At 55.0% G+C, this 24,979-nt stretch overlaps 1 protein-coding gene across 4 annotated transcripts in view; it reads left to right on the top strand.

The window, feature by feature from the left end:
• The window catches only part of Bcor (BCL6 corepressor), a 44,542-nt gene that overhangs the window by 4,305 nt on the left and 15,258 nt on the right, over nt 1-24,979 (top strand). For 2 of the 4 annotated variants that reach the window (XM_077106982.1, XM_077106980.1), the window contains exons 2-6: nt 15,528-15,653; nt 16,842-16,920; nt 17,909-20,752; nt 21,419-21,472; nt 21,964-22,150. In XM_077106982.1, coding sequence (XP_076963097.1) covers nt 15,568-15,653; nt 16,842-16,920; nt 17,909-20,752; nt 21,419-21,472; nt 21,964-22,150 — 3,250 coding nt within the window. In that variant the 5' untranslated portion in view covers nt 15,528-15,567. The remainder of the gene's footprint in view (nt 1-15,527; nt 15,654-16,841; nt 16,921-17,908; nt 20,753-21,418; nt 21,473-21,963; nt 22,151-24,979) is intronic. The other 2 variants (XM_077106983.1, XM_077106981.1) reach the window with 1 other exon arrangement.

The following is a 24,979-nucleotide window of genomic DNA, read 5'->3' as shown; positions in this document are numbered from 1 at the left end:
GGGGCCTCTGACTGAGTGCTGCAGACTAAGAACCTGAGCCTGAAATGCCAGGCCAGAATGTACAGGTATGCCCTGAGAGAGCAGGGCGGGGGGGGGGGGTCTTTGAGTTGTCCGTATAAATAAACACTTTTAACCATGAACTTGTATGCAAGAGAGTCAGACTTCGAATACAAGTTGGTCTGGACACTGATGTGTTGTTAGGAGATCCATCATTTGTATACACATATGGTGCTAATAGTGAATTGGTCTGAAAATTTAATCCAACTTTGCAGACATTAGTCTAGTTTTTTCCAGAGTCTGAAATTAATTGGTAGTTGTGTGACCCTGTACATCAATAACTTGCTACTAATTCTACGCTCTTCTCCCCTACCTTTCTTTTAAGGGTTTGTGGTCTAGGGATCCTCTATTTACTTTTAAATGGTAAACCCATACTGGCCGGTCCTGGGCATGAGCCACATATAGGCAAAGCAAGAAAAACATAAGTAGTATAAGGAGACGTATGTTGGACGGGAATGCTCAGATTAAGACGTGTGCCTGAATGACAGGTGCTGAGACAAATCAAGACACTTGGGACTCCAATGTCCAAATGGAACAAGAGATCCATAAGAGATAAAGAACCAGCCAAGAGAAATGTAAACAGGGGTGTGCAAATGCAAAGATGTATGGCGATGTTCTAAGAAAAGTCCAACTTTGTTGAACTGGAAACTGGGGCAGAATTTCAGTAAGTGGGTTCCAGAAACAAAAGTCCATTTCAAGGTGTGAGGAGGGTCACTTGGAAACACAAAAAGCATTCATATGCATACACCCATGCTTAGATGCACAGGCTGAATGACCAAACCCCCTCAAAGCCTGACGGAGACTTTCCTGCCCAGTGAGACCAATGTGGATACAAAAGTGCAGGCCACACAACCACATTCACACGCACATTCACAAGGGAATGGTGTTTCTGGCTGGAAGGAACCAGGGGCAGAGCAGCTCCCAAGGGATGGAGTCTCTTGTCTAATACAAGAGGGGGTGAGGGTGTGTGCTGAGCAGGTAGGAGGGATTCCGAAGAGATTTGAAGTTCACCTAGAATGGCCGGATGGTGAAGGAAAAGGGGATAGCTTGCCACTCCGTGGCCTCCAGGAATGGATGTGGCACTGCTGGGGCCTGTTGGCTAAGGTGAGGCAGAGCCTGGCAGACTGGGAAAGACCAATGGAAAAACGTTTGGCTCCTGGGAGGAATTAAAGGGAAGGCAGGCATGCTTTTATTTGGGTCTGTTGTGTTTGTTTGTTTGTTTGTTTGTTTGTTTTTGCTGGGGGAGAACGTGCCGGCCGGCCAGTGTAGGGTGGATTAGCAGGCGCCTGGGTGACCCCAGACGCGCATGTAAACTCCGGCTAGGGTTTAGTTTGCCAGCGGCGTCGATTTGCCGCGGTCCCTCTTTGTCTGAGCCCAGCCGGGAATTCCAGCTTTTATTGGGAAGACCGCACTTGGGTGGAGCCCCGGCCGGGCGGGGCAGGGCTGGGCCTCTGGCTGGCGGGAGGCTTGCAGTCTCTTGTGGCCAAAGTGCCGCCCCAAACCCGGGATGGTCCTCAGGCACGACCGCCAGCCCCTGACAATGCCACCCTGCTGATTTCCTCGAGGGCGCCAGGCCCAGAGGCCCAGTCAACTCGGCCGGGCAGGGGACCGCGTGGGTCCGCCTCGTCCGCCGTGCCCCACCCCTCCCCCGCCGGCCTGAGGCCGAAAGGAGCTCTGAAGGCCCTTTGTTAGGCCTCGGGGTCACACCCGTGCCCCGGGGGCCGCTGAAGGGCGGGAGAGCAGTGCTCTGGGTGAGGGAGGTCCTTTTCCTTGCCTGGGGTCCTGAGCGGCCAGTGTCGCCAGATCGGGCCTGGTGGGGGACTCGCCCAGACTAGAGGAGGGAGACCACGGCCCGCCCCGTTTCTTTGCCAGTGTTTATGGCCGACGGGATTCCGTTTGCACAGCCAGCCGTGCCGCTGAGGCCTAGGTGGTGAAGCCCGGAGAATCCGCCCTGCAGGACTGTTGGGGCCTCCTTGGTCCTCCCGGGTGGCGACCCTGTGGCGTTCCGACGCGAGCACTTGGCCCGGGGCGTGCGCTGCTCTCCTACGCTACCCCGACGGCTTTCTCTGGTAGCTCCAACGTGTTCCCTAGAAAGGGCCATCTGACTTTTTGCTGGGTGGGAGTTCATTAACGGTGCTCTGCAGCTTTTTTCTGAAGGCCTCTTTCGGGGTGCAGGCTCACTTTCCCTGTGCTGTCTGTCCAGGGTCTCACAAACGCGGATCCTCACTTGGTTTTCTTGCAGAGTCGTGTCTCCCCAGCCAGTACCCACGGGCTGGGCTCCCCGTGATTAGACAAGCGGGAAAGTCCACTCGGAGAAGATCCTGACAGCATAAAATATAATTTGTGATCTAAAAGACAGTTTCCAGTATAATCTCATTATGCACCACAGACTCCCTGTGTTATTTTGTGGAAGGCGGACAATGATCAATTTACATTGACCCGGGGCTGGGCGAGCTTTTAGATGGTAATTGCCATATTGATTTGCATGCAAAAAGGAGACCTGCTAAAATTAAAGACCGGAAGCTAAATTAAACTAAATTTATTGTCTAGGTGCAAACCCCGGGAACTGTTGGGGGAGGGGGTGAGCCAGGTCAGAGTGCCCGGGGCCGAGCAGGTGAGAGGCTGGAGCTTTAGGAGGTCACAACTTTGGGAGCGATCTTAGCCCTCGTGATTTCATAAAGTGGGGAGGGGGACGTGTTTAGGAAAAAGTTATTTAAAAGGCACTATTGCGGGGCAGGCACTGGGGTCTCTCCATGCCAATAGTGACTAAGGGAAGAGGAGGTTTATAAGGTTATAGTGGTCTTCCAGCACCATTTCCGGCACTCCCCACCCCCCATTTCTATTGTTCTGCCGGGACATTTGCAATCGTGCTAGGGACACCAAAAACTCTTGCCTCGGAAGAGTTAAAAAAAAAAAAAGGCAGCCCTTCCCCCTTCCCGCCTCGCTTTTCCCCCTCCCCCTTCCTAAGCGTTAGGCCATTCCGAGAGAGCGCCAATGTGTGGGGCGCACTTCACGCGCGCCGCGGGCAGGCCCGCGCCTTGGAGATGCAGGAGAGTTTCTCTTTAGACGCCGTGGCCGCGGGCTTGACTGGACGGCGATCGCTCCGGGAAGCCTCCGGTTCCAGGTGGGCCAAGTAGGCGGGGGTGAGGTGGGGTGCGGTGGGCGGAGGAAGGCGTCTGTCCGGGCCGCCGGCTAGCGGTGCCCGGGGCGGGAGGTCGCCTCCCGGGAGGGGTCGGGAGGCCCTGCTTGGGCTGGGTAGAAGGGCGGGCTGGAAACTCGGCTCGCCTAGGCTGGAAAGTTTAAAAAAGAGAAAGAAAGCCACTTTCGGAGGGCTGGCCTGGAGCCAGGGGCCGCCGGGCCGCGGGGCGTACTCCGCCCGCGAGCGGGTGAGTGCCCGGTGCCCCTCGACCCGGCTCGCCACCGAGGCCCTTGCCCGCAGAGCCGCGCCGTGGGGCCATTTCGCACATCCGGAGCTTCGACGTTGTTGGGAGGGAGCGGTCCGGTCCAGGAAGCTCGCAGGGGCGTCCGGTGCCCCGGTTGGTCCCCGCTGACCCGAGCTGGAGCTGGCCCTCTGCAGTGGAGCCTGCGGCTTCGGATGTAGGTAGTTTCCCTGGAACATCTGAAAGCCTGGGGCAGACCTCGAAATTGGGGATAGGGTAGGTGGGGAAAGTGGGGCCCTGAGCTTTGGCGCCCAAGGGTTTTCGGAGGAAAGGTTGGGAGAAGGAAGGGCATCCCGCTCCCCAGCTCGCCTCGGGCTTTCGCCTTCTGTGGGAACACTCGGGTCCACCAGGGCCTGCGTCGTGCAAGCCACTTGTCTGGTAATTCCCTCTCCCACCCATTTGGTCCCTTGGGTTTTCGTTTCAACCCTAGAAGAGGTAGGTGTAGGAGCTCCTTCCAAAGGGCTTTTGCTCCATCTAGATAATTTGATTTATTGCTTTATGTGGCAAAACTTAGAGTGGCAAGCCCCAAGTTCCCAGTGATGGTAGTTGGCACTTTTCTGGAGGCCTGGGAGTGGCAAACTCACCTACCCTGCCTCTTGTGGGCTGCTAGGAAGGGAAAGTGGCGTCTTGTTGGGTTCCTTGGCCTCACACCAGGATATTTCCGGGTAGGGAGACTTGTAGGATGTAGGGGGAGATTGTGAAAGACTTTGAGTGGACCCAGAGATGATCGGGTGTAAGAGAAACTGGGCTTGGGGTTGGTAGTGGACCCAGTTACTTAGGCGTTAAGTACAATCTATCTAATTTATTTATTTATTTTTGCTCTGCACGTGGGCGCACAAGGCCCAAGAAGTCTTCCCAACTTCTTTGAGGAGACAGTATGGGAAAATAGGGATTCTGAATGGTACAATTAGACCCATAATTGGCTCCTCTCCGAAACTCCAGGACTGAGTTTGACCGTGGCCCATTTTTACTAGCTGTGTGACCTTGGGGGCAAGTTATTTATGGCCTCTGAGCCTCAGTAAGTTTCTTCATTTGTAAGACTGGGAATAATTATCCACCTTTAGGATCAAAGAGGAATACTTGGCACATAGTAGGCCCCGAGGATTAATAATTGCTTTGAATAACTGGTCATGTTCCTATAGCTTGCTCCTCCATTCCCTGCTACCCCGTGCTCTGGGAGACCTGTTAGGCCAGTGTCCAGAGAGGGACCAAGGATGTGGGTTAAGGGCCCCTCCCTGGGTACTCTTCTGGGTCTGCCTCTGTGGGCTCCTCTTTGCCTTTGTTCCGGGTCTTTGCATGCTGCCTTTTAAAGGATTCCATATGAAAAGACTTGCCCCCCCCCCCAGTGGGATCATTATATGGTTAGGAATTGATTCCAGAACCACTATCTAGGTGCTTTGGGCAAGTCTTCCTCTCTTTATTTTGGGGGAGGGGATGGGGGCGTCTGGAGGGGAGAGACCTGGTTGGAAGAGGTGAGAGGGGGGTGGCCCGCTGCTGAGGCCTGAGGTGCTGTGGTTTGTTTGATAGGGATTAAGTCCGGATGTTATGAGGGCTCAGTGTGGTTTTCAATAAAGTCTGCCAGGGATTGCTTCTTTTATATCGATATGTATTTAAAAAAATTACTAGCATGAGAAGAAAACCAGACCTGTATGGATCCAGGCCGGTAGTAAGCTACTGTGATCAGGTTTCCTACTCGACTCCCAGAGGGGAAGTCAGCGTTTGATTGAAGCTACACTTGGTTCTTGACTCTCAGGGGATGCCTGCTCTGAAACAGGAGCCCTCCCTCCCTTTCTCTCTCCTCTCCCCCTCCCTCTTTTTCCCTTCTTCCCCTAAAAGCCTTTGTGCTGAAAGAGCTTCAGTAGGCACGAATCCCTGGTCCCTCTAAAGAATGCCTTCCAGCCTTTGCTGACATTGTTGTGTGAGCAGTGGCTTTTACCAGGCCAGCAGTTTTGCCCCCATTTGAGCTCCCTATTTTAGAGGTAGCGGACAGCCAGGATGCGCCGAGCTGCCGGGGAGCTGCTGGGATTGCCACAGCGTGTAGGCAGGCTGGGCCTGGAATCTGAAGACGCCTTAACCTTTGCCCTGGGGGCCCTCCAGGAAGGGGGGGGAAGGTGGGGAGCTCGAGGGCTGAGGATTGTTCTGGAGGGTCTGTTTGTTTTCTCCAGCCAGAGAGGCTGAGGGTGGAGTCGCTGCTAGCTAGGGAGTCTGTTGGAGCTTTGGGTCTGATTTCCAACTTGGTTTAATTGGAGAAACTCCTAGGCATTTCACAGTTCTGTACAAATGCAAACTTGAAATAGCTCGAGGCCTACGTCATTTAGGAAAGAATAAATGAAGTACAGAAATGTCCAAAGTATGTAAATCCTGGAGTTGTCTGCTCTCCATAAACACGTGGCAAGTGCCAAGGCATTTCCAGTCAAAACACCCATGGACCCCGCAGCCTCCATCCTTTGTATTTATTATTTTATTAACAGCATTTTACACAGCATTTAACAAGCCCGGCCTGCTTGCTTCGAGCAAGACTTCGAGCAGACTGGGGTGGAAAATGGGTGGGGGTGGGGAGCAGTGGTCTCTAGAAGCCACTAGCTGGAGGAATCTCTCCCGTCGGGTAAGGGGATTTGTTTCTCCTGGCCAAAGAGAAGACAGAAGTCTTGCCTGGGAGGAAGAGATGCCCTCTCCCACCCCAGGAGGAAAGTTGTGTCGCTGTGCTGTGCGTCCGGTCTCCCTTCCCTCCTGGAGGGTGAATGAAACCGGGTCCGTTTCCGGCTACTCTGCCCATTGGTTATTGGTCATTTTCAAAGAATAAGTATTTGTCTGCTGTCGTCATTCCGTATCCTGGTGGAAAGTTTATAACGAAAAGTAATGCCTTTCTTAAGTCATAAAATGAGCCTTGTATGATTATTTAATTAAAATCTATTTAAGGACCGATTAGGCGTGTAATTTGCACTAATAATGACGATTATGGAAATGTTCAACTTAACCAAAAATCATAAAGGAGACATTTTGATCAGTGGGGCGGCCAGTAAGTCTTCCGTGAGTTGGGCAATTTCTGAAGGACCAGAGGCGGTCCTTGGCGGGGCTGCACCAACCCAGTCGGGCCTGGCCTCTGCCCCAGGGCCTGCCTGCCCCGACCCCAGCCTGGCCCGCTGGGGCCAGCCCCCACAGGGCCGAGCGTCCTGGAGTCCCAGCAACCTCGCTTCCCACCCTGCTTCTCCAGACCCCCAGAAGGCACCAAATCTGGAAGAGGGTTGATAAACCACCGAGAAATCTCTGCGAAATGGCGGTGCTCTTTGGCTTTAACAAACAGCACTGACAAACGCATGCTTCCTTGGCTGGCCTTGGCTGGAGCCCCGAGGGGTGGGGGGGCGGGGGTCCCTTGTTCCGGAGAAACCTGCCAGCTGCTGGGCTTGGTGCGAAGGCGAAGGCAGACACAATGCTGCTGTTGTTGGTTTGATCTCTAACTGTGGATTGTTAGTCTGGCTTTAACTATGTGGTAAGGGGGGAATGTGAAGGCTGTTTACAGCGAGTGCAAATAATGTGACAGCTGTTGGCTCGCGAGCAGCGCTGCGCCTCCTCAGCACTTGCACAAAGCGCGCACTATGCAGGCCCGCGGAGGAGCCGCAGAGGTGACCGCCACTTTCTGGCCAGCGTGTCTTCCAGAGGAGAGGGAGCTCAGAGACACGCCCCTCCCCCCACAGCCGGCACACACCTTTATGACTTCCCAGGGGAGGGGCAGGAGGCCAGGTGGTTCTGATGTTGTGGTTTAGGGAGCTCTTCAGGCCGAGGTGGCAGGGGAAGGCCTGCTGGGTCAGGAGTGTCTCTGTCTGGGGGGTTTTGGCCAGGATCCAGGCACGGGGTCCTCAGCTGCTTGGGACAGAGTTTGTAAGATTTGGGGGAAATTACCTCGCAGTCCTAAGTAAGTTTGTTGGGAAGAATGTATTAACTGAAGGCTTCCTGGGGGTCCCCTCTGCAGTGGCCCTGTGTTCAGGCAAGTTGAAGACAGGCCGGCACTGCTTTCTGGGCTCTGGACCCTGTTTCCCAGGAGAAATGCGTGTGTGTAGGTTCACGACCACAGATCGGTTGTAATTCAGGGAAGGGGTACAGGTTAGCTCTTGATGACTCCCTTCACCTTGCCATTTTCCGGGATGCATTTGCCTCCAGCTGCAGGAGGCAAAGGGGCAGTCCTGAGGCCTGTCCACAGCACCACCCACTCTGTGGGCACCAACTTGATAGCCACAGCCACAGGCTTCTGAGTTCCTGGTCCCCTGCCAGGCCCTACAGGGAGCAGCCAGGTGGGAGGGAGAGCAATTGGTGGCAGTCATCACCTAAGGCCAGTCTTGGAGATAGCATGAATGGCCAGGAACGTGGGCCTGCCTCTGGGCTGGCCTGGGACACTCTGGACTATAAAGCGTCACCCCAACCCCCCAGGAATCCCTAGGCTGAAGTTTTCCAGGCCTGGGCCCCTGGCTGTCCCTGAGGTTTGGAGGATCGGTTAGGGCTGATTTCATTCTATATCCTGCCCCTCTGTGTGGCTTGTCCCTGGATGGGCAGCCTGCTGAATATCTGCAGATCTAGTCTGTCGTCCCCTGCCCGCCCCCCCCCCCCAGGTCTACCATTTGAGTTTTAATGTGGACTGACTTCTACGTCTACTTGGGTTCCCTTATGGGGAGCTGGGAGATGCTTCTGGAGTGATACATGAACTTCGGTGCCAGTTCTATAAATTGGTCTCTTTTTATGACGTGTGCCATTTTCTGTAGGAATGTTGCTTGCAAAACGAGTTTCGCCTTGGAGGAAAGGCGGAAAGATAAACAAGCCTGCAACGCCAAAACACTGGCAGTCTTTCCCTCCTTCCAGCTCTCTTAAAGCAGCCGGGCTGTATTTCCAGGATTAGACTCATGCTTGTGAGGAGGGACTCTGGCTTGGCTTTTTTTTCCCCCCAAGCAAATGCAAATTAGAGAAAAATAATTTTCTTTCAACGATATGCAATGTATTAGTCACTTGTTATCGTGCTCCGAGGCAGGCCTCATTTGCGCGTCTGCCAGCTCGCTCACATCTGCTCGGCGCTGTTCGGGGCATTTTAACCTTGGCAGTGTCGTGTCGTCTAGTCCTATGGATCAAGGAGGAGTAATTAAACTCTGAACAGCTACAAAAATTCTTGGGCCCCCATCTATAGTGTAGTTCCACGGCTTTGTTTTGGGGTACTTGGAGTTCTGAGAGCGAATAGCAGACATGGGGTTCCTTTTGTTCCTTGTAAAGAAAGTGGGTGTCCCTCTCCTTCTGACCCTCCCGCTCGGCCTTCCCAGGATGCCCAGGCTGTACAGTCAGCAAGGAACCTCCATGCACATGGCAGGATCCCCGGGTTTTAAGTATGTTAAAAGTTCCTTTGTGCTTCCTGTGTATACCGGTGATAGCTGTTATTAGCCTTGCAGTATAGTATAGCTTGTTCCTTTCTGCTGGGGGCGGGTGGCACCAAATGCATTTTATCCCTACAAAGCCCTGAAGGAGACAAAGTGCATAGACGTGGCCTTGGGTGGCTTGGCGAGGAGCATTTGTTGGGGATTTGCCCAGGCTGTGTACACTCTCCAGAGAGGACGCAGCGTGTGTGTGTGTGTGTGTGTGTGTTGGTGGGGGGTGTCGCTAGGAGGATTCCTGGCTTTTGTCTTAGGGTTCTGGTGCTGTGTGGCCTCCTGTTGAGGGACACCTGTTTCCAAGTTCACTCCCTCTTGCCCTCTTGAATACACACCGAGTTCCCTGGCTCCTGGTCTGCCGTGACCGTGAAGGAAAGTGAAAGGAACAAAAAGCCAGTGTTGGGCCAGGACAGGCCATCCCTGGGAAGGGGGAAGTGTCTCTGTTCCTGGTCCCTGAGCTGGGAGAGCCCGAGTACCTGATCCCGGCCTTGGCTCTGCCTCGGGCGGAGGCTGCGAGGCCAGCCACCCGGATTTGGCAGCGACTCTCAGGGTCGATCCCTGCTGGTGCCTCCCCTCCCCCTCTGCAGTTGGCTACCCTTGGCTTGCCTCTTTCTAGAGGAGGCGTCCAGAGGAGCCATCCCTCTGTCTGATCGGAAGGGAGCCCAGAACTATGGTGGGAGGGGTCTTAGTGCCGATTCCCCGATGGGCTTGGCGGCATTTCCCGTGAGGTCTGGGCTTCCCCCCCCTCCCCGAGCCCACCCAAAGTTTCTTTCTGTCAGATTCAACAGCGGGGCCGGGAGGTGCGGCGGAGGCTCACTCTGGAAGCTGGGCTGGAGGCGCGGGGCGGCAGGGTCCGAGGGGTTAACTGGGGTCGGGGACCGGGGAGGTCGGCCGCCTCTGGGAGACACTGTTGGGAGTTCTCGGAAGGCCCAGCGGGGTCGCGTCCCGAGGGCGCGAATGTGTGTTGTCGCCACCGCCGGGACCTTGGTGGAGGAGGGGCGGGAGCCCTGAGCAGCACGGGTGTGTGTGGTGGGAGAGAAATCCCTTTGTTGCAGACCGATCGCGCTCGCGGAGGCGCGGAGAGGGGGCGCCCCTCCCCCTCTCTCCCTCGCCGTCGCCACCAGGGCCAAGTTCACTCTCCACCCAGGTGGCTCTCTGCTCTAACCCCTGCGCTCTGGGAGGAGGCTGGGAAGGTTCTGAGTGCGAAAAGGTCAGGGCCCCGGCAACCCCCTCCCTCCCCCATCTCCCCTCCTGCTCCCTGGCTGAATGTGTCGCTGACACAAAACTTGGGGGTGTGGGTGGGGCACCGGGGGAGGTTAGGCCATGGCCAGTCCTTGGAAAGTGCCAAGAAACAGCACCCTGTGGGCTTTATCAGCCCCCTAGCCCCACCAGGCCCAGAGGATCCCTGGCCAGTGCCCTCCTCCATCACAACCCTGGAAGCCCTGATGGCCTGGGACCTGGGAACGGCTGGCGGTCCCCCTACTCCAGAGCCACAGAATGCCAGGGAGAGCGGCGGGGAGGACCCGCCCCACACGCAGCCCGGCAAGCCTTTTCTTCTCATCTCCCACCCCCACACAGGCCCTCCCCCCAACATCCGAAAATAGGAACGTCTTCACCCCTCCTTCCCTTGACACCAGGAGCCTGCTGCTGCTGTGACTCAGTCTGGGTTTGGAGCAGCCCCAGGAAGCGCTGGCGCTAGCTTTGGGCTTCGGTGAAATCCACACAACTCAACTGAAGGCCACCCCTCCCTGCCTCCACCTCCCCCTTCCAGTGAGTGGGATGGTACTGCCACAAAGAGCCCGAGCAGCCACCAGGGCTCTGCAGTCACCCAGGGCTCGCTAGACCTTGTGTGGGGCACAGTCAGGTGCTGTTCCCTGGGGTTAAACGTGGCCGGTACCAGCTATTGCCAGGCAAAACTCAAGTCCATAGTGCAGGTTAATCCTCTGGAAAACACAGTGCCAAATATTTACAGAGGGGACCAAGGTTGGAGAGGTTCAGCCACCTGCCCAGAGACATGCTGTAGGTGAGGGTGGGAGCTGGGAGGCTGCCCGGACCATGTTCTTCCTGAACCTTCCACACACAGGACCAGCTGTGCACTGGGTGAGGCCCCTTACCTGAACAGGACCCCGGGCGCTGGCTGGGAACACTGTTCAGCCACCTGAGCCAGAGACTCCTCAGGCCTGTCTAAGTCTTTGGTCATTGGCTGACGAATGGCTCTGGGGGACCGGAGGAGCCTAGTGAGGAAACTTAGAGAAGGGGTGCGGCCAATGTCTGTGTGGCGGGCAGGGAGGTGCGACTTGATTTCTGGGCCCTGGTACAGTGCTGCGGCCATGCCTTTCGTGTTGTTTGTGCCCTTTGACAAGCGCAACTGCAGGTTGAACCCATGGAACTGACAGCCACCTCAAGGGCGGAACGGTGGAAAGTGGCCTGGCTTGGCCCAGGTGCTGGGTGGGGCAGGAGGGGCCTGGTGCTGTCTTCTTGCCCTTCCGTTCAGCTCCAGCTCTCTATGGAGGAGCGTGCTGTCCCTTGCCTGGGTCCACAATGGTGTCTTTTTGGCAGGACTCAGCAAAATATGAGCAGTGGGTGCTCTGCGGAGCCTGTGGTTCCCCTCGCTTCTGTTCATGGAGGGCACAGTGCCCCTTCTCAGGGATGCCAAGGTTGGAGTGTCTTCTAAAACCCCGCCCCTCTGACCCCCCCTTCTGCCAGCCAGGCCCTCCTCTTGGCTGTCCAGGCCATGTGTGCAGGTGCCCTAACACAGCCCTTGCCATGGAGCAAATGACTGCTCCTAGTGTGTCCCTGTGACCCAGGCTTTCTGCTGCCCCTGCCCCAAGAGCTGGGAGCCGTGCTGTGCGTGCCTGATCTGCAAGCGGGTCTCCCTGGAACTGGGTGTTCCAGCCACTGGCTCCTGCAGTCACAGTCTGCTCTTTAGGAACCAGGCACCCTTTCCTGTCTGGTCTCTTGTCTCAGCCATCTTCCCTCCTTGTTCCCCTCCCCCCTCCTTGTCCCTTTCTCTCTACTGCTGGAAAAAAGGGTTAAAACCCAGAGCCAAGGTACAGCTTAGCAGCTCCCACTGCGAACAGGTTGGTGCTTGTAAAGTGCTTTTCCTGAGTGACTTAACACGTCTCGGCACTTCTAGAAGCATAGTCTGAATGGGGGGAGGCGTTGAGAAGTAAGGGCAAACCAGCCCTTAAATACAGCAGGAAAGTGCCTTGAGGGGCTCTGTTTGTCATAGAGATCAGATCTTTTGCCCTCTCCCGCCATATCCCACAGCCAAGGGTCAGCATGGTCGCTTTTGAAGCCTTTTGCCTTAGAGGTGGGGGGGGGCATCTGTTTCAACAGCAGCTTCTAGAATTGGGTTGAGGTGACTGTCACCATGCCTCTCCCTCTCGATCTTTTTGTTTTTACCCCAGCGTTCTGCATCCCAGGGAAGCCCACCGTGTGCCTGTGGGCTGTGGGCTGTGGGCTGTGGGCTGTGGGCCATGGGAATTCTCTTTGACATTGACTCCGCCAAAGCAGGATGGCCTTTGCCACACCTGTTACTCCTGCTGGGGGCTTGGGCTGCTCTTTACCCTGGAGAAGGGCCTCCTGTCAGGTGGGGCCCTGGTCCCTTGGCCCTTTCCACTCTGCCCCATCTTTGGCCAGGCACCCAAAGAGTTAAAAGTCTTTAGCTTGTTGCAATGAAATTATGGCTGGCAGTGGCGCCGCTGTTTGTTCAACAGACCTCCACTTTTAAACAGTTCACAAAAAGTTCATGGGGCAGCTAAAGATTGTGTGTGTGTGTGTGTGTGTAGTCCATAGCAGGATCCAACAATGCCATCCCACTTCTGCTTCTTTATGTTCACCCCCAGCCCCCCCCCCCCCCAACTTTTGCATGACCAAGGCCCTGGGTTCCTCCCCCAGTACCACCACCAAAAAAAAAAAAAGAAGAAGAAGAGAAACATGTTTTGACCCGCACGGGATCAGGTGGAAGGTTGAGGCCAGGAGGGCAGTTTCGGTGGCAGGCGTGTGTGTGTTTTACTCATGCTGCCCCACTGAGCTACATCCCCAGCCCTTTCTGTTTTAACTTTCTCTCCAGACAGAGGGTCTTGCTAAGTTGCTGAGGCTGGCCTTGAACTTGGAATTCTGCCTCTCCCTCCTAAGTAACCTGGATTCCAAGCATGCGCCTCTCCACCTGGTGTAAACACTTCATTCTGATAGTGGGTGTCATTTGTCTGTGCAGCATTGTTATCGAAAACCCCAAAGGACCAGCCCCGGAGAACTAGGGAAGTTTCATGAGCACCCAGGGGTTCCTGGTGGCCTTCTCTGAATGAAGCCCTCTTTGGGTAAACAAGCTACTAGCCTTTTGTGGGAAGGGGGGTCAAGCGCTTAGTGGGACTATTCTGTTCCTCTCTAAGGTGCCTTGAGGTCACCCTTTTACCAAGGTGTCTACTTCGGGAGGTGTAGAGCGGGGCAGCTCATTTAAAGGGAAGACCAGTTTTTAAAAACCAGGATATCACAAGATGGATTTTTTTTCTTAGGCATCTGCTTCTTCTGCCTCCTTTTCTTGGGGACTTGATGGAGTAAGCCTTTTGCTCCTGGTGGAATTCCTGCATTTCACCCATGCATAGGAAGGGGATGGCATAATATGGGCACTGCCACTGCCCAACCACCAGGACACACCAAGGAATGATAGTCTGCTTTCTTATTAGACCACCCAGAAGGTCTATCCTTTTGTCAAAAGGGGCAGTGGAGATTAGGAAGGGGACACTTGGTGGGATGTGCCCTGTGGTCTGCCACGCACTGTGCTGCAGGCCTTCCCGTTTGCTTTGTTTATTTAGAAGATGGGAGAAGAGCCCATGAGCTCCCCCCCCACACCTTCCCTGACACCTCAGTCCTTTCGGGGCGCTGTGGCTAACCCCTCGGAAATGCTCCAGTCTGTCTGAAGAAAAGACCCTTTCTAGGGAAATAGCTTCTCAGAAGCCCACCCTGCCTGGCGCCTCTGCAGATTGCTGCCTGTCCCTCGGCCCTTCCTTCCTTCCCTTCCCGATTCATTGTTGAGCTGTAACTCTGTGTGGTGTGTCGGTGCGTGTGGATTGTGATTAACAGACGTTGTTCTGTGGATGGGGGCTGGTGGGGGATGCTGGTGGACAAAAGACCTAGTTAGGACAAAGAAATGAAGAAGGATAGCCTGGCTTTGGGATTCTGCCCTCCTTGGTGCTCCCCCAACCCCCAGCCCCCGTCACTGTGGCAGAAGAGTCCCTGGACCTGGTTCCTCCAACCAACCGACCTGGCAGTCTGCTCTCCTCCGTGTGCTTAAAGTGTAAAAGCAAGCATTTGCATATTTTCTCCTGCTAACAAAGGAAATGTGTCGACTTAGGGAACATTTGGGCTTTCGGAAACTGTGTGGGTGGGTGTGTGAGGGAGGAGAGAGAAAAGTTCCCCTGATGATCTGCACACCAATTATTTCACACTCAGGTTTTAGTCCCGTGGAAAAAGGCCGTGGCTGGCCCCGGACAAGGGAAACTGAGATGTGTTTGTGAGCAGGGAATTGCCGAGGGCCATCGGTCCCAGGCATTAAAGGCTCCCCTACTTATTAACCCAGCATTTAACAGCAGGATATGGGCTGAAGCGCAGTCAAAAGAAACGGCTCAACCTCCAAAGAGCAATTAAAATCCTGCACGAGGATAAATCACGCGCCGTGATAATCCTGTTAATAAAATGCAGCTTGTCCTGACCCTTCACTCATGCAGCAAACTAGAATGTGATGTGGGTGGGGGGGCGGTGGGCAGAGAAGGTAAGGGGGGGTGGCCTGGGCTCCTCCGCCTCGGCAGCCCTCCCCTCCCCAGAGGTGGGCAATGGGTGGCTCGGGGTGGGCAATGGGTGGCTTTGGCCGGCTCTCCCATGTGCCAGCGGCTCCTAGCCCATCAGCCTGGGCTGCAAAGACTTCTGCGCTCGCTAATGATTTCTTGTCCCCAGCGAGCAGGCGTCATTGAATTACTCAGCCTCCTCCCTCTGCAGCTCCCAGGCAGAACCACCCAGGCAAAACCACCCGGGTTAGGTGCTTAATCTAATCTAGGGCTCTGGTGGGGCAGCCCAGCAGCCCCCCGCCCCGGTTTCACCCTCCACCTGGAAGTTGCACACGCAGCAACCTTGGAAATGCAGCCCTGGGAACCCAGCAGAGTTTGAGCCCTGGACCTGCCGCCAGCACCTCGCTCTTGTGCTCTTGTGCCTTCGACGACAGCCCCAGGGAGGGTCAGCGCATGCTTGCCAGTGATCTGGCACCCACGGCACTGGTCCCTGCGGCTCTTGCCACAGCGCCCCCCCCCCCATAAACACTTCCTTCTGTAGCAAGTGGCAAGAATGAATGCTTCTTTCTTGACCACCGTACACTTTGAAAGGCTGGGAAAGGGGAGAGCTGGTGCAGTGACGTGGACTGTTTCCCTTTAATCTGCAGCCCTCCCCCACTGCCCCCTGCAAGGGAAGCCTCGTCCCCCTGGCTGGATATGGGGGTCAGGTGGGTCCTCCTGCGGCCATCTGTAGACCATCCAGCACAGCCTGTATGGGTTGCCTTGAGAGAGGCCTTCTCTACTTCGCCTTTCCTCAACCTCCTGCGAATTTTTTTTTCCTTTTTCTCTTTTTGAAACAGACTAGACGCTTGAAGGCAAGCTGCCATCCAAGAGGACGACATGCTCTCAGCAACCCCCCTGTATGGGAACGTTCACAGCTGGATGAACAGCGAGCGGGTCCGCATGTGTGGGACTAGCGAAGACAGGTGAAGGCGCATGCCCGGCCAGGCCTGGGAAGGGAGAGCTCCCCTGCTCTCCTGAGCAGAGCACCTCACAGCCGCAGGGGCCCTGGCAGGGCTGGGGGAGAGCCATCTCCTGCCTGGCTGGCGGCCCTTGATTTACAGTTGGAACAGGCAACCTGGCTCAGCGAAGCATTGCCGCCCTTTAAAAGATTAGCCCCTAAAGCGGCCTTTCCGTGCACTTTCGTCCTTAATTTATTATTTCATATTTATGAAGGAGAATTAATCCCAGTCTAGATGCTGCTTTAACTCTAAATGTCAGGAGTGTGGGCCCAGGTGCATCGGCATTCCATGCGCTTTTAAAACAAATAGTTTGCTCAGTAATAAACGGGGAGATGGCTACCCTTTCCTGCGGTGGAGCCCAGGCTTTGGGTTTGCCCTGTGCTGCCCGTTTGGTGAGGCCATTGGCCCCTGCTTTCGGATGCCTGGCGGCTCTGTTACGCTTCCTGATCAATAATTTGGGAATGGGGGAGAGTCGACCTGCTGAATAGTAGACGGCCCGAGCTGCTCTTTGGGGTAATGATGAAACTTTTCCTCTGCGGCTTGTCAGCGATTCTGTCCTGGGGATTTGGAAGTTGGCATGGAGCACTTTCTTTATCGATGCGCTCTGATAACAAGTCCCAGGGCAGCCGCAGCAGCCTGGCACAGATGTGTAGCTTCCTCTTCAGCCTGGAGCAGCTGACATTTGTGTGATAGTGGTGTGTATCTCCCCCCAATCCTTTTGATAAAGGCAGTCGAATATGACTTCATCGTCGCCATGGAAACCCATTTTCCTGGGACATGGTCCCTAACTTTGTTTTGGGAAAAGTTTTGAAAGCCTGCCCTTGTGCTTAACACAGAAGTGGCTGGTGGCGGGGCCGGCAGCAGGCTTGGTCTCCGCCTGTTACACTTGCTCTCCAGGACGGCTAGTGAGGATTGGCCAAGCCAAAGCGGCCTGACTTGCCCCCCTCGGGGACATGTTCCATTGGTGTCCCCCGCTATCGGGCCTTTCCTGTTTTTCCTCACTGTTTTGGAGGCAACTTTCAAAGTGGGTCATCTGGGGGTTAAGGACAGTCAAAAGTCTGGGATTAGTGGGAACTGGTCTGGTCTGGGGAGATCTGGGAAAGAAGGATTCAGTAAGGAATGTTTTCATGAAGTTTGTGTCCTTTTAAATAGGAAAATTCCTGTAAATGATGGTGACGCTTCAAAAGCCAGACTGGAACTAAGAGAAGAGAACCCCTTGAACCACAACGTGGTAAGAGATTAATGGCTTCTGTTGATGTGATATCTGAATATCAGTGATCTGTAATCAATCGTGCATTAATTTGCATGACATTAAGGGGCCTGGCGTGGGAGGGCTTCAGGCTAAGCCATATAGAAAGCCCTGCTGCCTTGCCCTCTGGGCGATGCACCCATTTGGGGGGTTTTGCTTTTCTCCCCCAGTACTGGGGATGAACCCAGGGCTTCATGCATGCTAGGCAGGTGCTCCACCACTGAGCCCCATCTCTACCCAGTGTACCCTTTTTGACATGCTTCACCCCCTGAGGTCCCCCATGGTTCAGGTCCTGGTGGGGTGTGTGCCACCCATGTGCACCCAGCTGGGTAAGTTTCCAGCCTCCCAGTATCCCCTTAGGGTTTACCTTTCCAGTAAGATGTAAAACACGACTGTCTCTCTGGGCACCAGGGAGAGGAAGTCAAAAGACGCAGCCGCAGTTTGACCCCTGGCCTCTTTATTGATTTAGAAATCAGACAGCTAAAGCCGTCCATTGCTGTGTCCCACTGCAGATTGTTTTCTTGTCATGTTCAGTGATGCCTTCCTATGACTGGGAAAAACAAAGTGACTGTTCCTCCCTCCCCTTAAACCTTCCCGGGCCTGGAGGGACCAGAGAGCCCTGGGCCCCATGAGAGGGTGCAGAGAAGACTGCGATTGGTGTCTTCTCTGGGTTATAGTCAAGAATTTTTGCTGAAAGGGCGAATTGTCCAGAGTTCATAGAGGGCCTCTAGTCCAGAGGGAGCTTTGTGCTTTCACGGTACTGGAGTGAGCCAGGGTGAGGGGCGGGCTGCAAAGGGCTGGGGGAGCGGGGAGGGGCCGTGAGCCTCAGGATTCCTGCCCTCAACCTTTTCTGGTGGGGATGTTAAGGCTGATGTCCTGGGGTCTGGCTGGGGGTGTCTCTTCAGGGTAGGTGCTACTGCTTTTTGTAATGACTGTCCCAAGTAATCGGCGTGTCCATCTCTCTGCAAAGGTGGATGCGAGCACCGCCCATCGGATCGATGGCCTGGCTGCGCTGAGCATGGACCGCAGCAGCCTCATCCGGGAAGGCCTCCGGGTCCCCGGAAACATTGTGTACTCCAGCTTGTGTGGACTGGGCTCCGAGAAGGGCCGGGAGGCCGCCGCGAGCACTCTCGGAGGCCTTGGGTTTTCTTCGGAAAGGAATCCAGAGATGCAGTTCAAGCCCAATACGCCCGAGACCGTGGAGCCGCCCTCCGTCTCCGGAAAGGCCCCCAATGGCTTCAGTGCTATGTACAAAACTCCGCCTGGAATACAAAAAAGTGCTGTGGCCACAGCAGAAACCCTGGGCTTGGACAGGCCCGCCAGCGACAAACAGAGCCCTCTCAACATCAATGGTGCTAGTTACCTGCGGCTGCCCTGGGTCAACCCTTACATGGAGGGCGCCACGCCAGCCATCTACCCTTTCCTCGACTCGCCAAATAAGTATTCCCTGAACATGTACAAGGCCTTGCTACCTCAGCAGTCCTACAGCCTGGCCCAGCCGCTGTACTCTCCCGTGTGCACCAACGGGGAGCGCTTCCTCTACCTGCCGCCGCCCCACTACGTCAGTCCCCACATCCCATCGTCCTTGGCCTCTCCCATGAGGCTCTCTACGCCCTCGGCCTCCCCAGCCATCCCGCCTCTCGTCCACTGCCCAGACAAAAGCCTCCCGTGGAAGATGGGCGTCAGTCCCGGGAACCCCGTTGATTCCCATGCCTATCCCCATATCCAGAACAGCAAACAGCCCAGGGTGCCCTCTGCGAAGGCGGTCACCAGCGGCCTGCCAGGGGACTCTGCTCTCCTGCTGCCTCCGTCGCCACGGCCCTCGCCACGTGTCCACCTTCCCAGCCAGCCTGCCGCGGACACCTACTCCGAGTTCCATAAGCACTACGCCAGGTTGTCCACCTCCCCCTCGGTCACCCTGTCGAAGCCATACATGACGGTCAGCAGCGAGTTCCCCATGAGCCGGCTCTCCAATGGCAAGTATTCCAAAGCGTCAGAAGGCGGAGAGGGTGCCCAACCGGTGCCCGGGCATACCCGGAAGACAACGGTTCAAGACAGAAAGGATGGGGGCTCTCCTCCTCTGTTGGAGAAGCAGACTGTTACCAAAGACGTCACAGATAAGCCGCTGGACTTGTCTTCTAAAGTCGTGGATGTGGACGCTTCCAAAGCTGACCACATGAAGAAGATGGCCCCCACCGTGCTGGTTCACAGCAGGGCTGCAAGCGGCCTCGTGCTGTCCGGAAGTGAGATTCCAAAAGAAACATTATCTCCTCCAGGAAATGGCTGTGCTATCTATAGATCTGAGATCATTAGCACTGCGCCCTCATCCTGGGTGGTGCCGGGGCCAAGTCCCAACGAGGAGACCAATGGCAAAAGCATGTCGCTGAAAAACAAGGCGTTGGACTGGGCCATACCACAGCAGCGGAGCTCGTCGTGTCCCCGCATGGGTGGCACAGACGCCGTGATCACTAATGTGTCGGGGGCAGTGTCGAGCGCGGGCCGCCCAGCCTCAGCATCGCCAGCGCCCAATGCCAATGCAGATGGCACCAAGACCAGCAGGAGCTCTGTGGACACCACGCCGTCCGTCATTCAGCACGTGGGCCAGCCCCCGACCACGCCCGCCAAGCATGGTGGCAGCACCAGCAGCAAGGGCGCCAAAGCCAGCAACCCAGAACCGACTTTCAAAGCAAGCGAGAACGGGCTCCCGCCAAGCTCCATCTTTCTGTCTCCAAACGAAGCATTCAGGTCCCCACCGATCCCCTACCCCAGAAGTTACCTCCCTTACCCGGCCCCTGAGGGCATCGCAATCAGTCCGCTGTCCTTACATGGCAAAGGACCCGTGTACCCTCACCCTGTTTTGTTACCCAACGGCAGTCTGTTTCCCGGGCACCTTGCCCCAAAGCCTGGCCTGCCCTACGGGCTGCCCACGGGCCGGCCAGAGTTTGTGACCTACCAAGACGCCCTGGGGTTGGGCATGGTACACCCCATGTTGATCCCGCACACCCCCATCGAGATCACTAAAGAGGAGAAACCAGAGAGGCGGTCCCGGTCCCACGAGAGAGCCCGCTACGAGGACCCCACCCTCCGCAGCCGCTTCTCGGAGATCTTGGAAGCCAATAGCAGCAAGCTGCACCCCGAGGTCCCCGCCGACAAGACCCCAAAGCCGAATCCTAGCTGGAGTCAAGGGAAGACGGTCGTCAAAAGCGACAAGCTTGTCTATGTCGACCTCCTCCGAGAAGAATCGGATGCCAAGACGGAGGCCAATGTGTCCAAACCCAGCTTTGCGGCCGAGAGTGTCAGCCAGAGCGCAGAGCCTGCCAAGCCCCCGGCCGAGCCGGGCCTGCAGCAGCACAGAGATTTCATGGCCCTAAGAGAGGAGCTGGGGCGTATCGGGGACTTCCACGAGGCCTATGCTTTCAAACAGGCCTCAGGCCAGCCCGTGTTCAGCGTGGGCAAGGACAGCGCTCCTGCAGGAGCCAACAAAGAGAGCCTGGGGATGCCGGTCGCAGCTCCGTTCCTGGAGCCAACTCTGGGGAGCGACGGCCCCACCGTGACTTTTGGTAAAAGCCAAGAGGATCCCAAACCATTTTGCATGGGTGGCGCCCCTCCGAGTGTGGACGTCACCCCCACCTATACCAAAGATGGAGCTGACGAGGCCGAATCCAACGATGGCAAAGTTCTGAAACCGAAGCCATCTAAGCTGGCCAAGAGAATCGCCAACTCGGCCGGTTACGTGGGGGACCGATTCAAGTGTGTCACGACCGAACTGTATGCAGATTCCAGCCAGCTCAGCCGGGAGCAGCGGGCACTGCAGGTGAGCCCCCCACCCGCATCTCAGTACCTTTATCGGTTGTCAGTTTTGTAATGTGCACAGAGGATTGGGGGCGGGGCAGTCGGGTAGGGCAGGGCTGCAGGCAGATTGGGTTAATGGAGCTTATGGTGATTTGAATGTGTGCAAGGGTGCTCAGCGAGCGAGTGGTAGCTCAGCTCTTCAGAGCCGAGCTTCGTGTGTCTGGATACTTTTAAGATTATTCTGTAGATTATGAGAGAACTCCACTGGAATGCTGATAAGTTTTAATTATTATGAAGGATGTCTAAAGACTGCATGACGTTTACCTATCAATTGCTTTGATTTCTCTGCCTGTAAGATAACAAATAGATAGAAGCGCTGCCTTAGAATGCCTTACTTGATACTTGCTGGAGATGTGTAGCAGCCGCATGTCTATGGGAATCTTGCAGTTTTTTTTCACCAAAAAGAAAGAGAAAAAGAAAGCTCGCTTAAAGGGATAGAGTATGTATTTAATTTGCTAGTGAATTATGATAGATGTTGTGTAGGAATTTCCTTAAGATATTTTACTTTTAATTAAAAGATGAATAAAGCCAAATTGTTTTGCAATGTTAAGAAAAAAATTGGTTTATGCTTATAAAAATGGATGAAGTTATCTAAATGATCCATTGAGTGCCCATTTTAATTACATAGATGGAAGGATTACAAGAGGACAGTATTTTATGTCTACCTGCTGCTTACTGTGAGGTCAGTTCTTCAAATTTTTATTACTAGAATCTTCCATAAACCTTTTTGAGTTAAATTTCATTTCCAAATATACAAAGGGAAGTTTGTGGGCCATGGTCGTCTTTATTCATTGTGCATTTTTGTTTCCTTTCTGTTGTGTTTTTTTTTTCTTTTGTTTTCTTTGCGTTGTGTTTTTGTTTTGTTTTATTTACCTTCCAAAGAGAATGTCTGTCTCTGCAACAGTGTATGTGTGGATATGCATACACACCACATCTGTATCTATACACACACACGACTTTATGGATAAAGAATGTGTGGCTACTTTCATATAGATACTCTTAAATTTTATCTGTTAAACTTTAAAATATCTGAGTTGTATCTCGTAAATTGTGGTTGGTTTTGGGCAAACTTTTCTTTGAAAGTACTTTCCTTTAGTGTAAGGCGCGTGAACTCGCTCTCATGGTAAGGTGTGTGTTCTCTTTTTTTTTCTCCCATCTCCGTTCTCTTTCTAGCGTGCAATGATGCGCTTCTCAGAGTTGGAGATGAAAGAGAGAGAAGGTGGCCACCCAGCAACCAAAGATTCCGAGGTGTGCAAGTTCAGCCCAGCCGACTGGGAAAGGTTGAAAGGAAATCAGGACAAAAAGCCAAAGTCGGTCACCCTGGAGGAGGCCATTGCCGACCAGAACGACAGTGAGCGATGTAAGTTAAACCGAGCGGCTGGCTCGTGGTACCCTGTGGGTGAGAGAGGACGGGGCCACTCTGCTCCTGGCACCCGGGGAGGTGAGAGGAAGCCCCTCGTGAATGGTGGCCCGAGGTCCAGTTGGTGGTGACTTGGAGACGTGGGCCACTTTGCCACCTGTGGAAGCAAGGAAGGGCTAATGGTCTTTTCTAATGTCATGGCAGGTAGATAGGAATGGGGTGACTGCAGAAGACTCTTCCTGAGATCCATCTTTTCAAAGAAATACCTGGTCCTATAGTTAGTGACACTCCAGGACGCTGCAGGCCACAGGACACTCATGGTGTAGGGGTCAGTAGAGGTGGAATGGCACTGCCAGCACCCAAGGGGACCAGTCTGCTCTGGAATGGAGAGCACCGTTTTCTCCCTCCAGAGATGTAAGATTTTGTCGGAACCCGGATGAGGGCGATGAAACACGCCATAATGAGCTCAGCCGTTAGCTGCATTTGCCATCTTTGGGAGTGGGCAACAGAATCCAAGAGAACGTGGCATATACGTGAGGGGCTCTATCCACCAGACAGGTGGTTTATGTCCTGGAGGTGAAATGGGGGCTGAAAGTGTCCTCAGGACACTCTGCAGTCGCAGCAGGCACTGGGGGTTGACTTAGTCCATCCCGAGACTTCCCAGGACAAGAGAGGTTTTGGCGTTGATTGGAGAAGGTTTTGTCTTCATTCTTGAACGCGCATGTGAACGACAGACCTCAGATGTTTTTCTGACCAAGGTGAAGTCTGGTGTCTGGGTGAATATGGAAGAGGGTGGGTACAAAACCCTCTGTAGACAGGTTGGTCACACGCTGGGTGCCTCTGAGAGCTTCATTCCATTAGTCGCTGTGGGTTTGGTGCTCCCGGCATACTTGGTCGTGCCTGATGGAGTTGCGGGGAGATCTGTGGTCAGAGATGGGGGGACCAGAGCACGCCCTTCTTGCCCTCTGTCCAGTGGAGGCCACTGGCCAGGCTCCAGGTTGGGCTACACCAGGACCCCTCTGTTGAGTTAGTCTTGAAGAAGTTAGTTTTGTTGCTAGCGAGTGGTGGCCTTCCGGGCAGGATCTCTTGATGGACCTGAACTTGCCTTACACGCCACCTCACAGGGTGGATATATGGGGCACTGGAGGGTCCAGGTCACTCTTGGGCAAAGTGACAGAGACTGCCTTCCTGCTGTCCTGGGGCAGGCACGAAGCCACCCTTCGTTCTAAGTTGCTGGGAAACACTGGCTCTTAAGAAGTTTTCTCAGACCCAAGCTGTGGGCGGCATGGGCTCAAGATGGGCTCAAAGGCAAGGTGTTTGTGGAAGGGCCATCTGTCCCCAGGGGGAAGCCCCTCTGTGTTCTGAGTGGATGGCAAATGACTCCAGAGGAAGGGGTGGGGACTTGCCAAACCAGGGTGACTGCTGCCCTCAAAGGCAAACCAGAGTACAGCCCTCCGTTCCTGCCCGCTTTCCCAGAGGTTCTCGTTCCTCCCTTCTCCTGCTGAACCTGGAGGCCTGAACCGGGGTGCTGGCGGGGAGCGAGTGTTGAATGATTCCTCCCTGTCCCCTAAGCCCGTCCCAGCTGCACACAACGGCTCTGTTCCTGGGCCTGCAGCACAAGGCCCCGTGGGCCGGGGAGCCAGGAGTGCACCCGGTGCTTCTCAGTGGCAGGAGGAGGGCTGGGAAGGTGCGGGGCTCATTTGAAGAAGGAGGTGGATTATCAGCTCCAGATCTTCTAGGGACGTGGGATTTGTGGTTGACCAGGAGTCGTTTCCCTTAGTGCTGCTGCCGCCGCCTCATTCAGGGACAGCACTTGCTGGAGCCATCCAGGTGCAAATGAACAGCCCGCCTCGGGTGGCCCTCAGCCTTGCCCTGCCCACCTGGGTCTCTTCCGCTCTCTTCTCCCGCATGTCACCGCGGGCAGGAGCCAAACTGTATGCCTACAAGAGGCAGGGTGCAGATTTAAGGTGGGCGTTGGTCACCAGTAGGGTATGGGACGCCTCCCCCAGACTGTCCCTTTCATTTCTTCTATGGTAGCAGGGGTGCTGTGTCCAGTTTTTATTTTAGAGGTTGATCAAATGAGCAAGGAGGCCTCCCCATGCTCACATTCGTTGGTAGGAAGCGCCAATAGCATTTTGGAGACAGGAGAAGGGACAAGAGGCCGTTTGACCCCTTCTTTGCTGAACACGGGTGACTCTCTGTGTCCCTGAGTCAAGGGGGGCTTCGTGGGACTTCCTGGCTTGTGACACTTCTCCCCGTCAGGAGAGCACCAGCGAGTCTATGACCCGCGTTGAGTTTGGAGCAGAGATGCCAATGCCCTGGCTGTGGCGGGCACCAGTCACAGCAAGGTCGGCCTCAGCTGCCAATGGCGGGGCTGTCCGCAGACGGAAGTGACCTCTTGGGCGACCTCCCGAAGCCTCCAGCTCTCACGTGTTGTGTAGGGCTCGCTGGGCATGGCTGCCACAGTGGTGAAGTCGCTTTGTTGCCACGGTGACTTGTAAATGTTGCCATGGCGATACTTCTGAGAGGTACTGCTATGGCACAACCATGATAGATTATGGGATGTATGTGCTCCAAGTCATATGACAGTGCTGCAGGGAGCAAGTGCTAAACCATGAACGACAGTCATGGCTACATCTGCCTACATCATGTGGCCAAGGGGACATGGCTGCCCACATTGACAAGGGCCAAGAGCATGGCCTCGTAGTGAGGGAGCCCACCGGTCCCAACCCCATGCCCCGTCTGCCTTCCCCCTGTGCACTCACCCCTTTGCCCCCGAGGTGACCCTGTGCCGAGTGACTGGAGAAGCGCCCTTTGAGGAGGTCCAAC

The sequence above is a fragment of the Callospermophilus lateralis genome, chromosome X (assembly GCF_048772815.1).
Source record: "Callospermophilus lateralis isolate mCalLat2 chromosome X, mCalLat2.hap1, whole genome shotgun sequence".
Taxonomy (NCBI): domain Eukaryota; kingdom Metazoa; phylum Chordata; class Mammalia; order Rodentia; family Sciuridae; genus Callospermophilus; species Callospermophilus lateralis.
The sequence above is the reverse complement of the archived record's forward strand: the minus strand, read 5'-3'. Positions and strand labels throughout refer to the sequence as shown.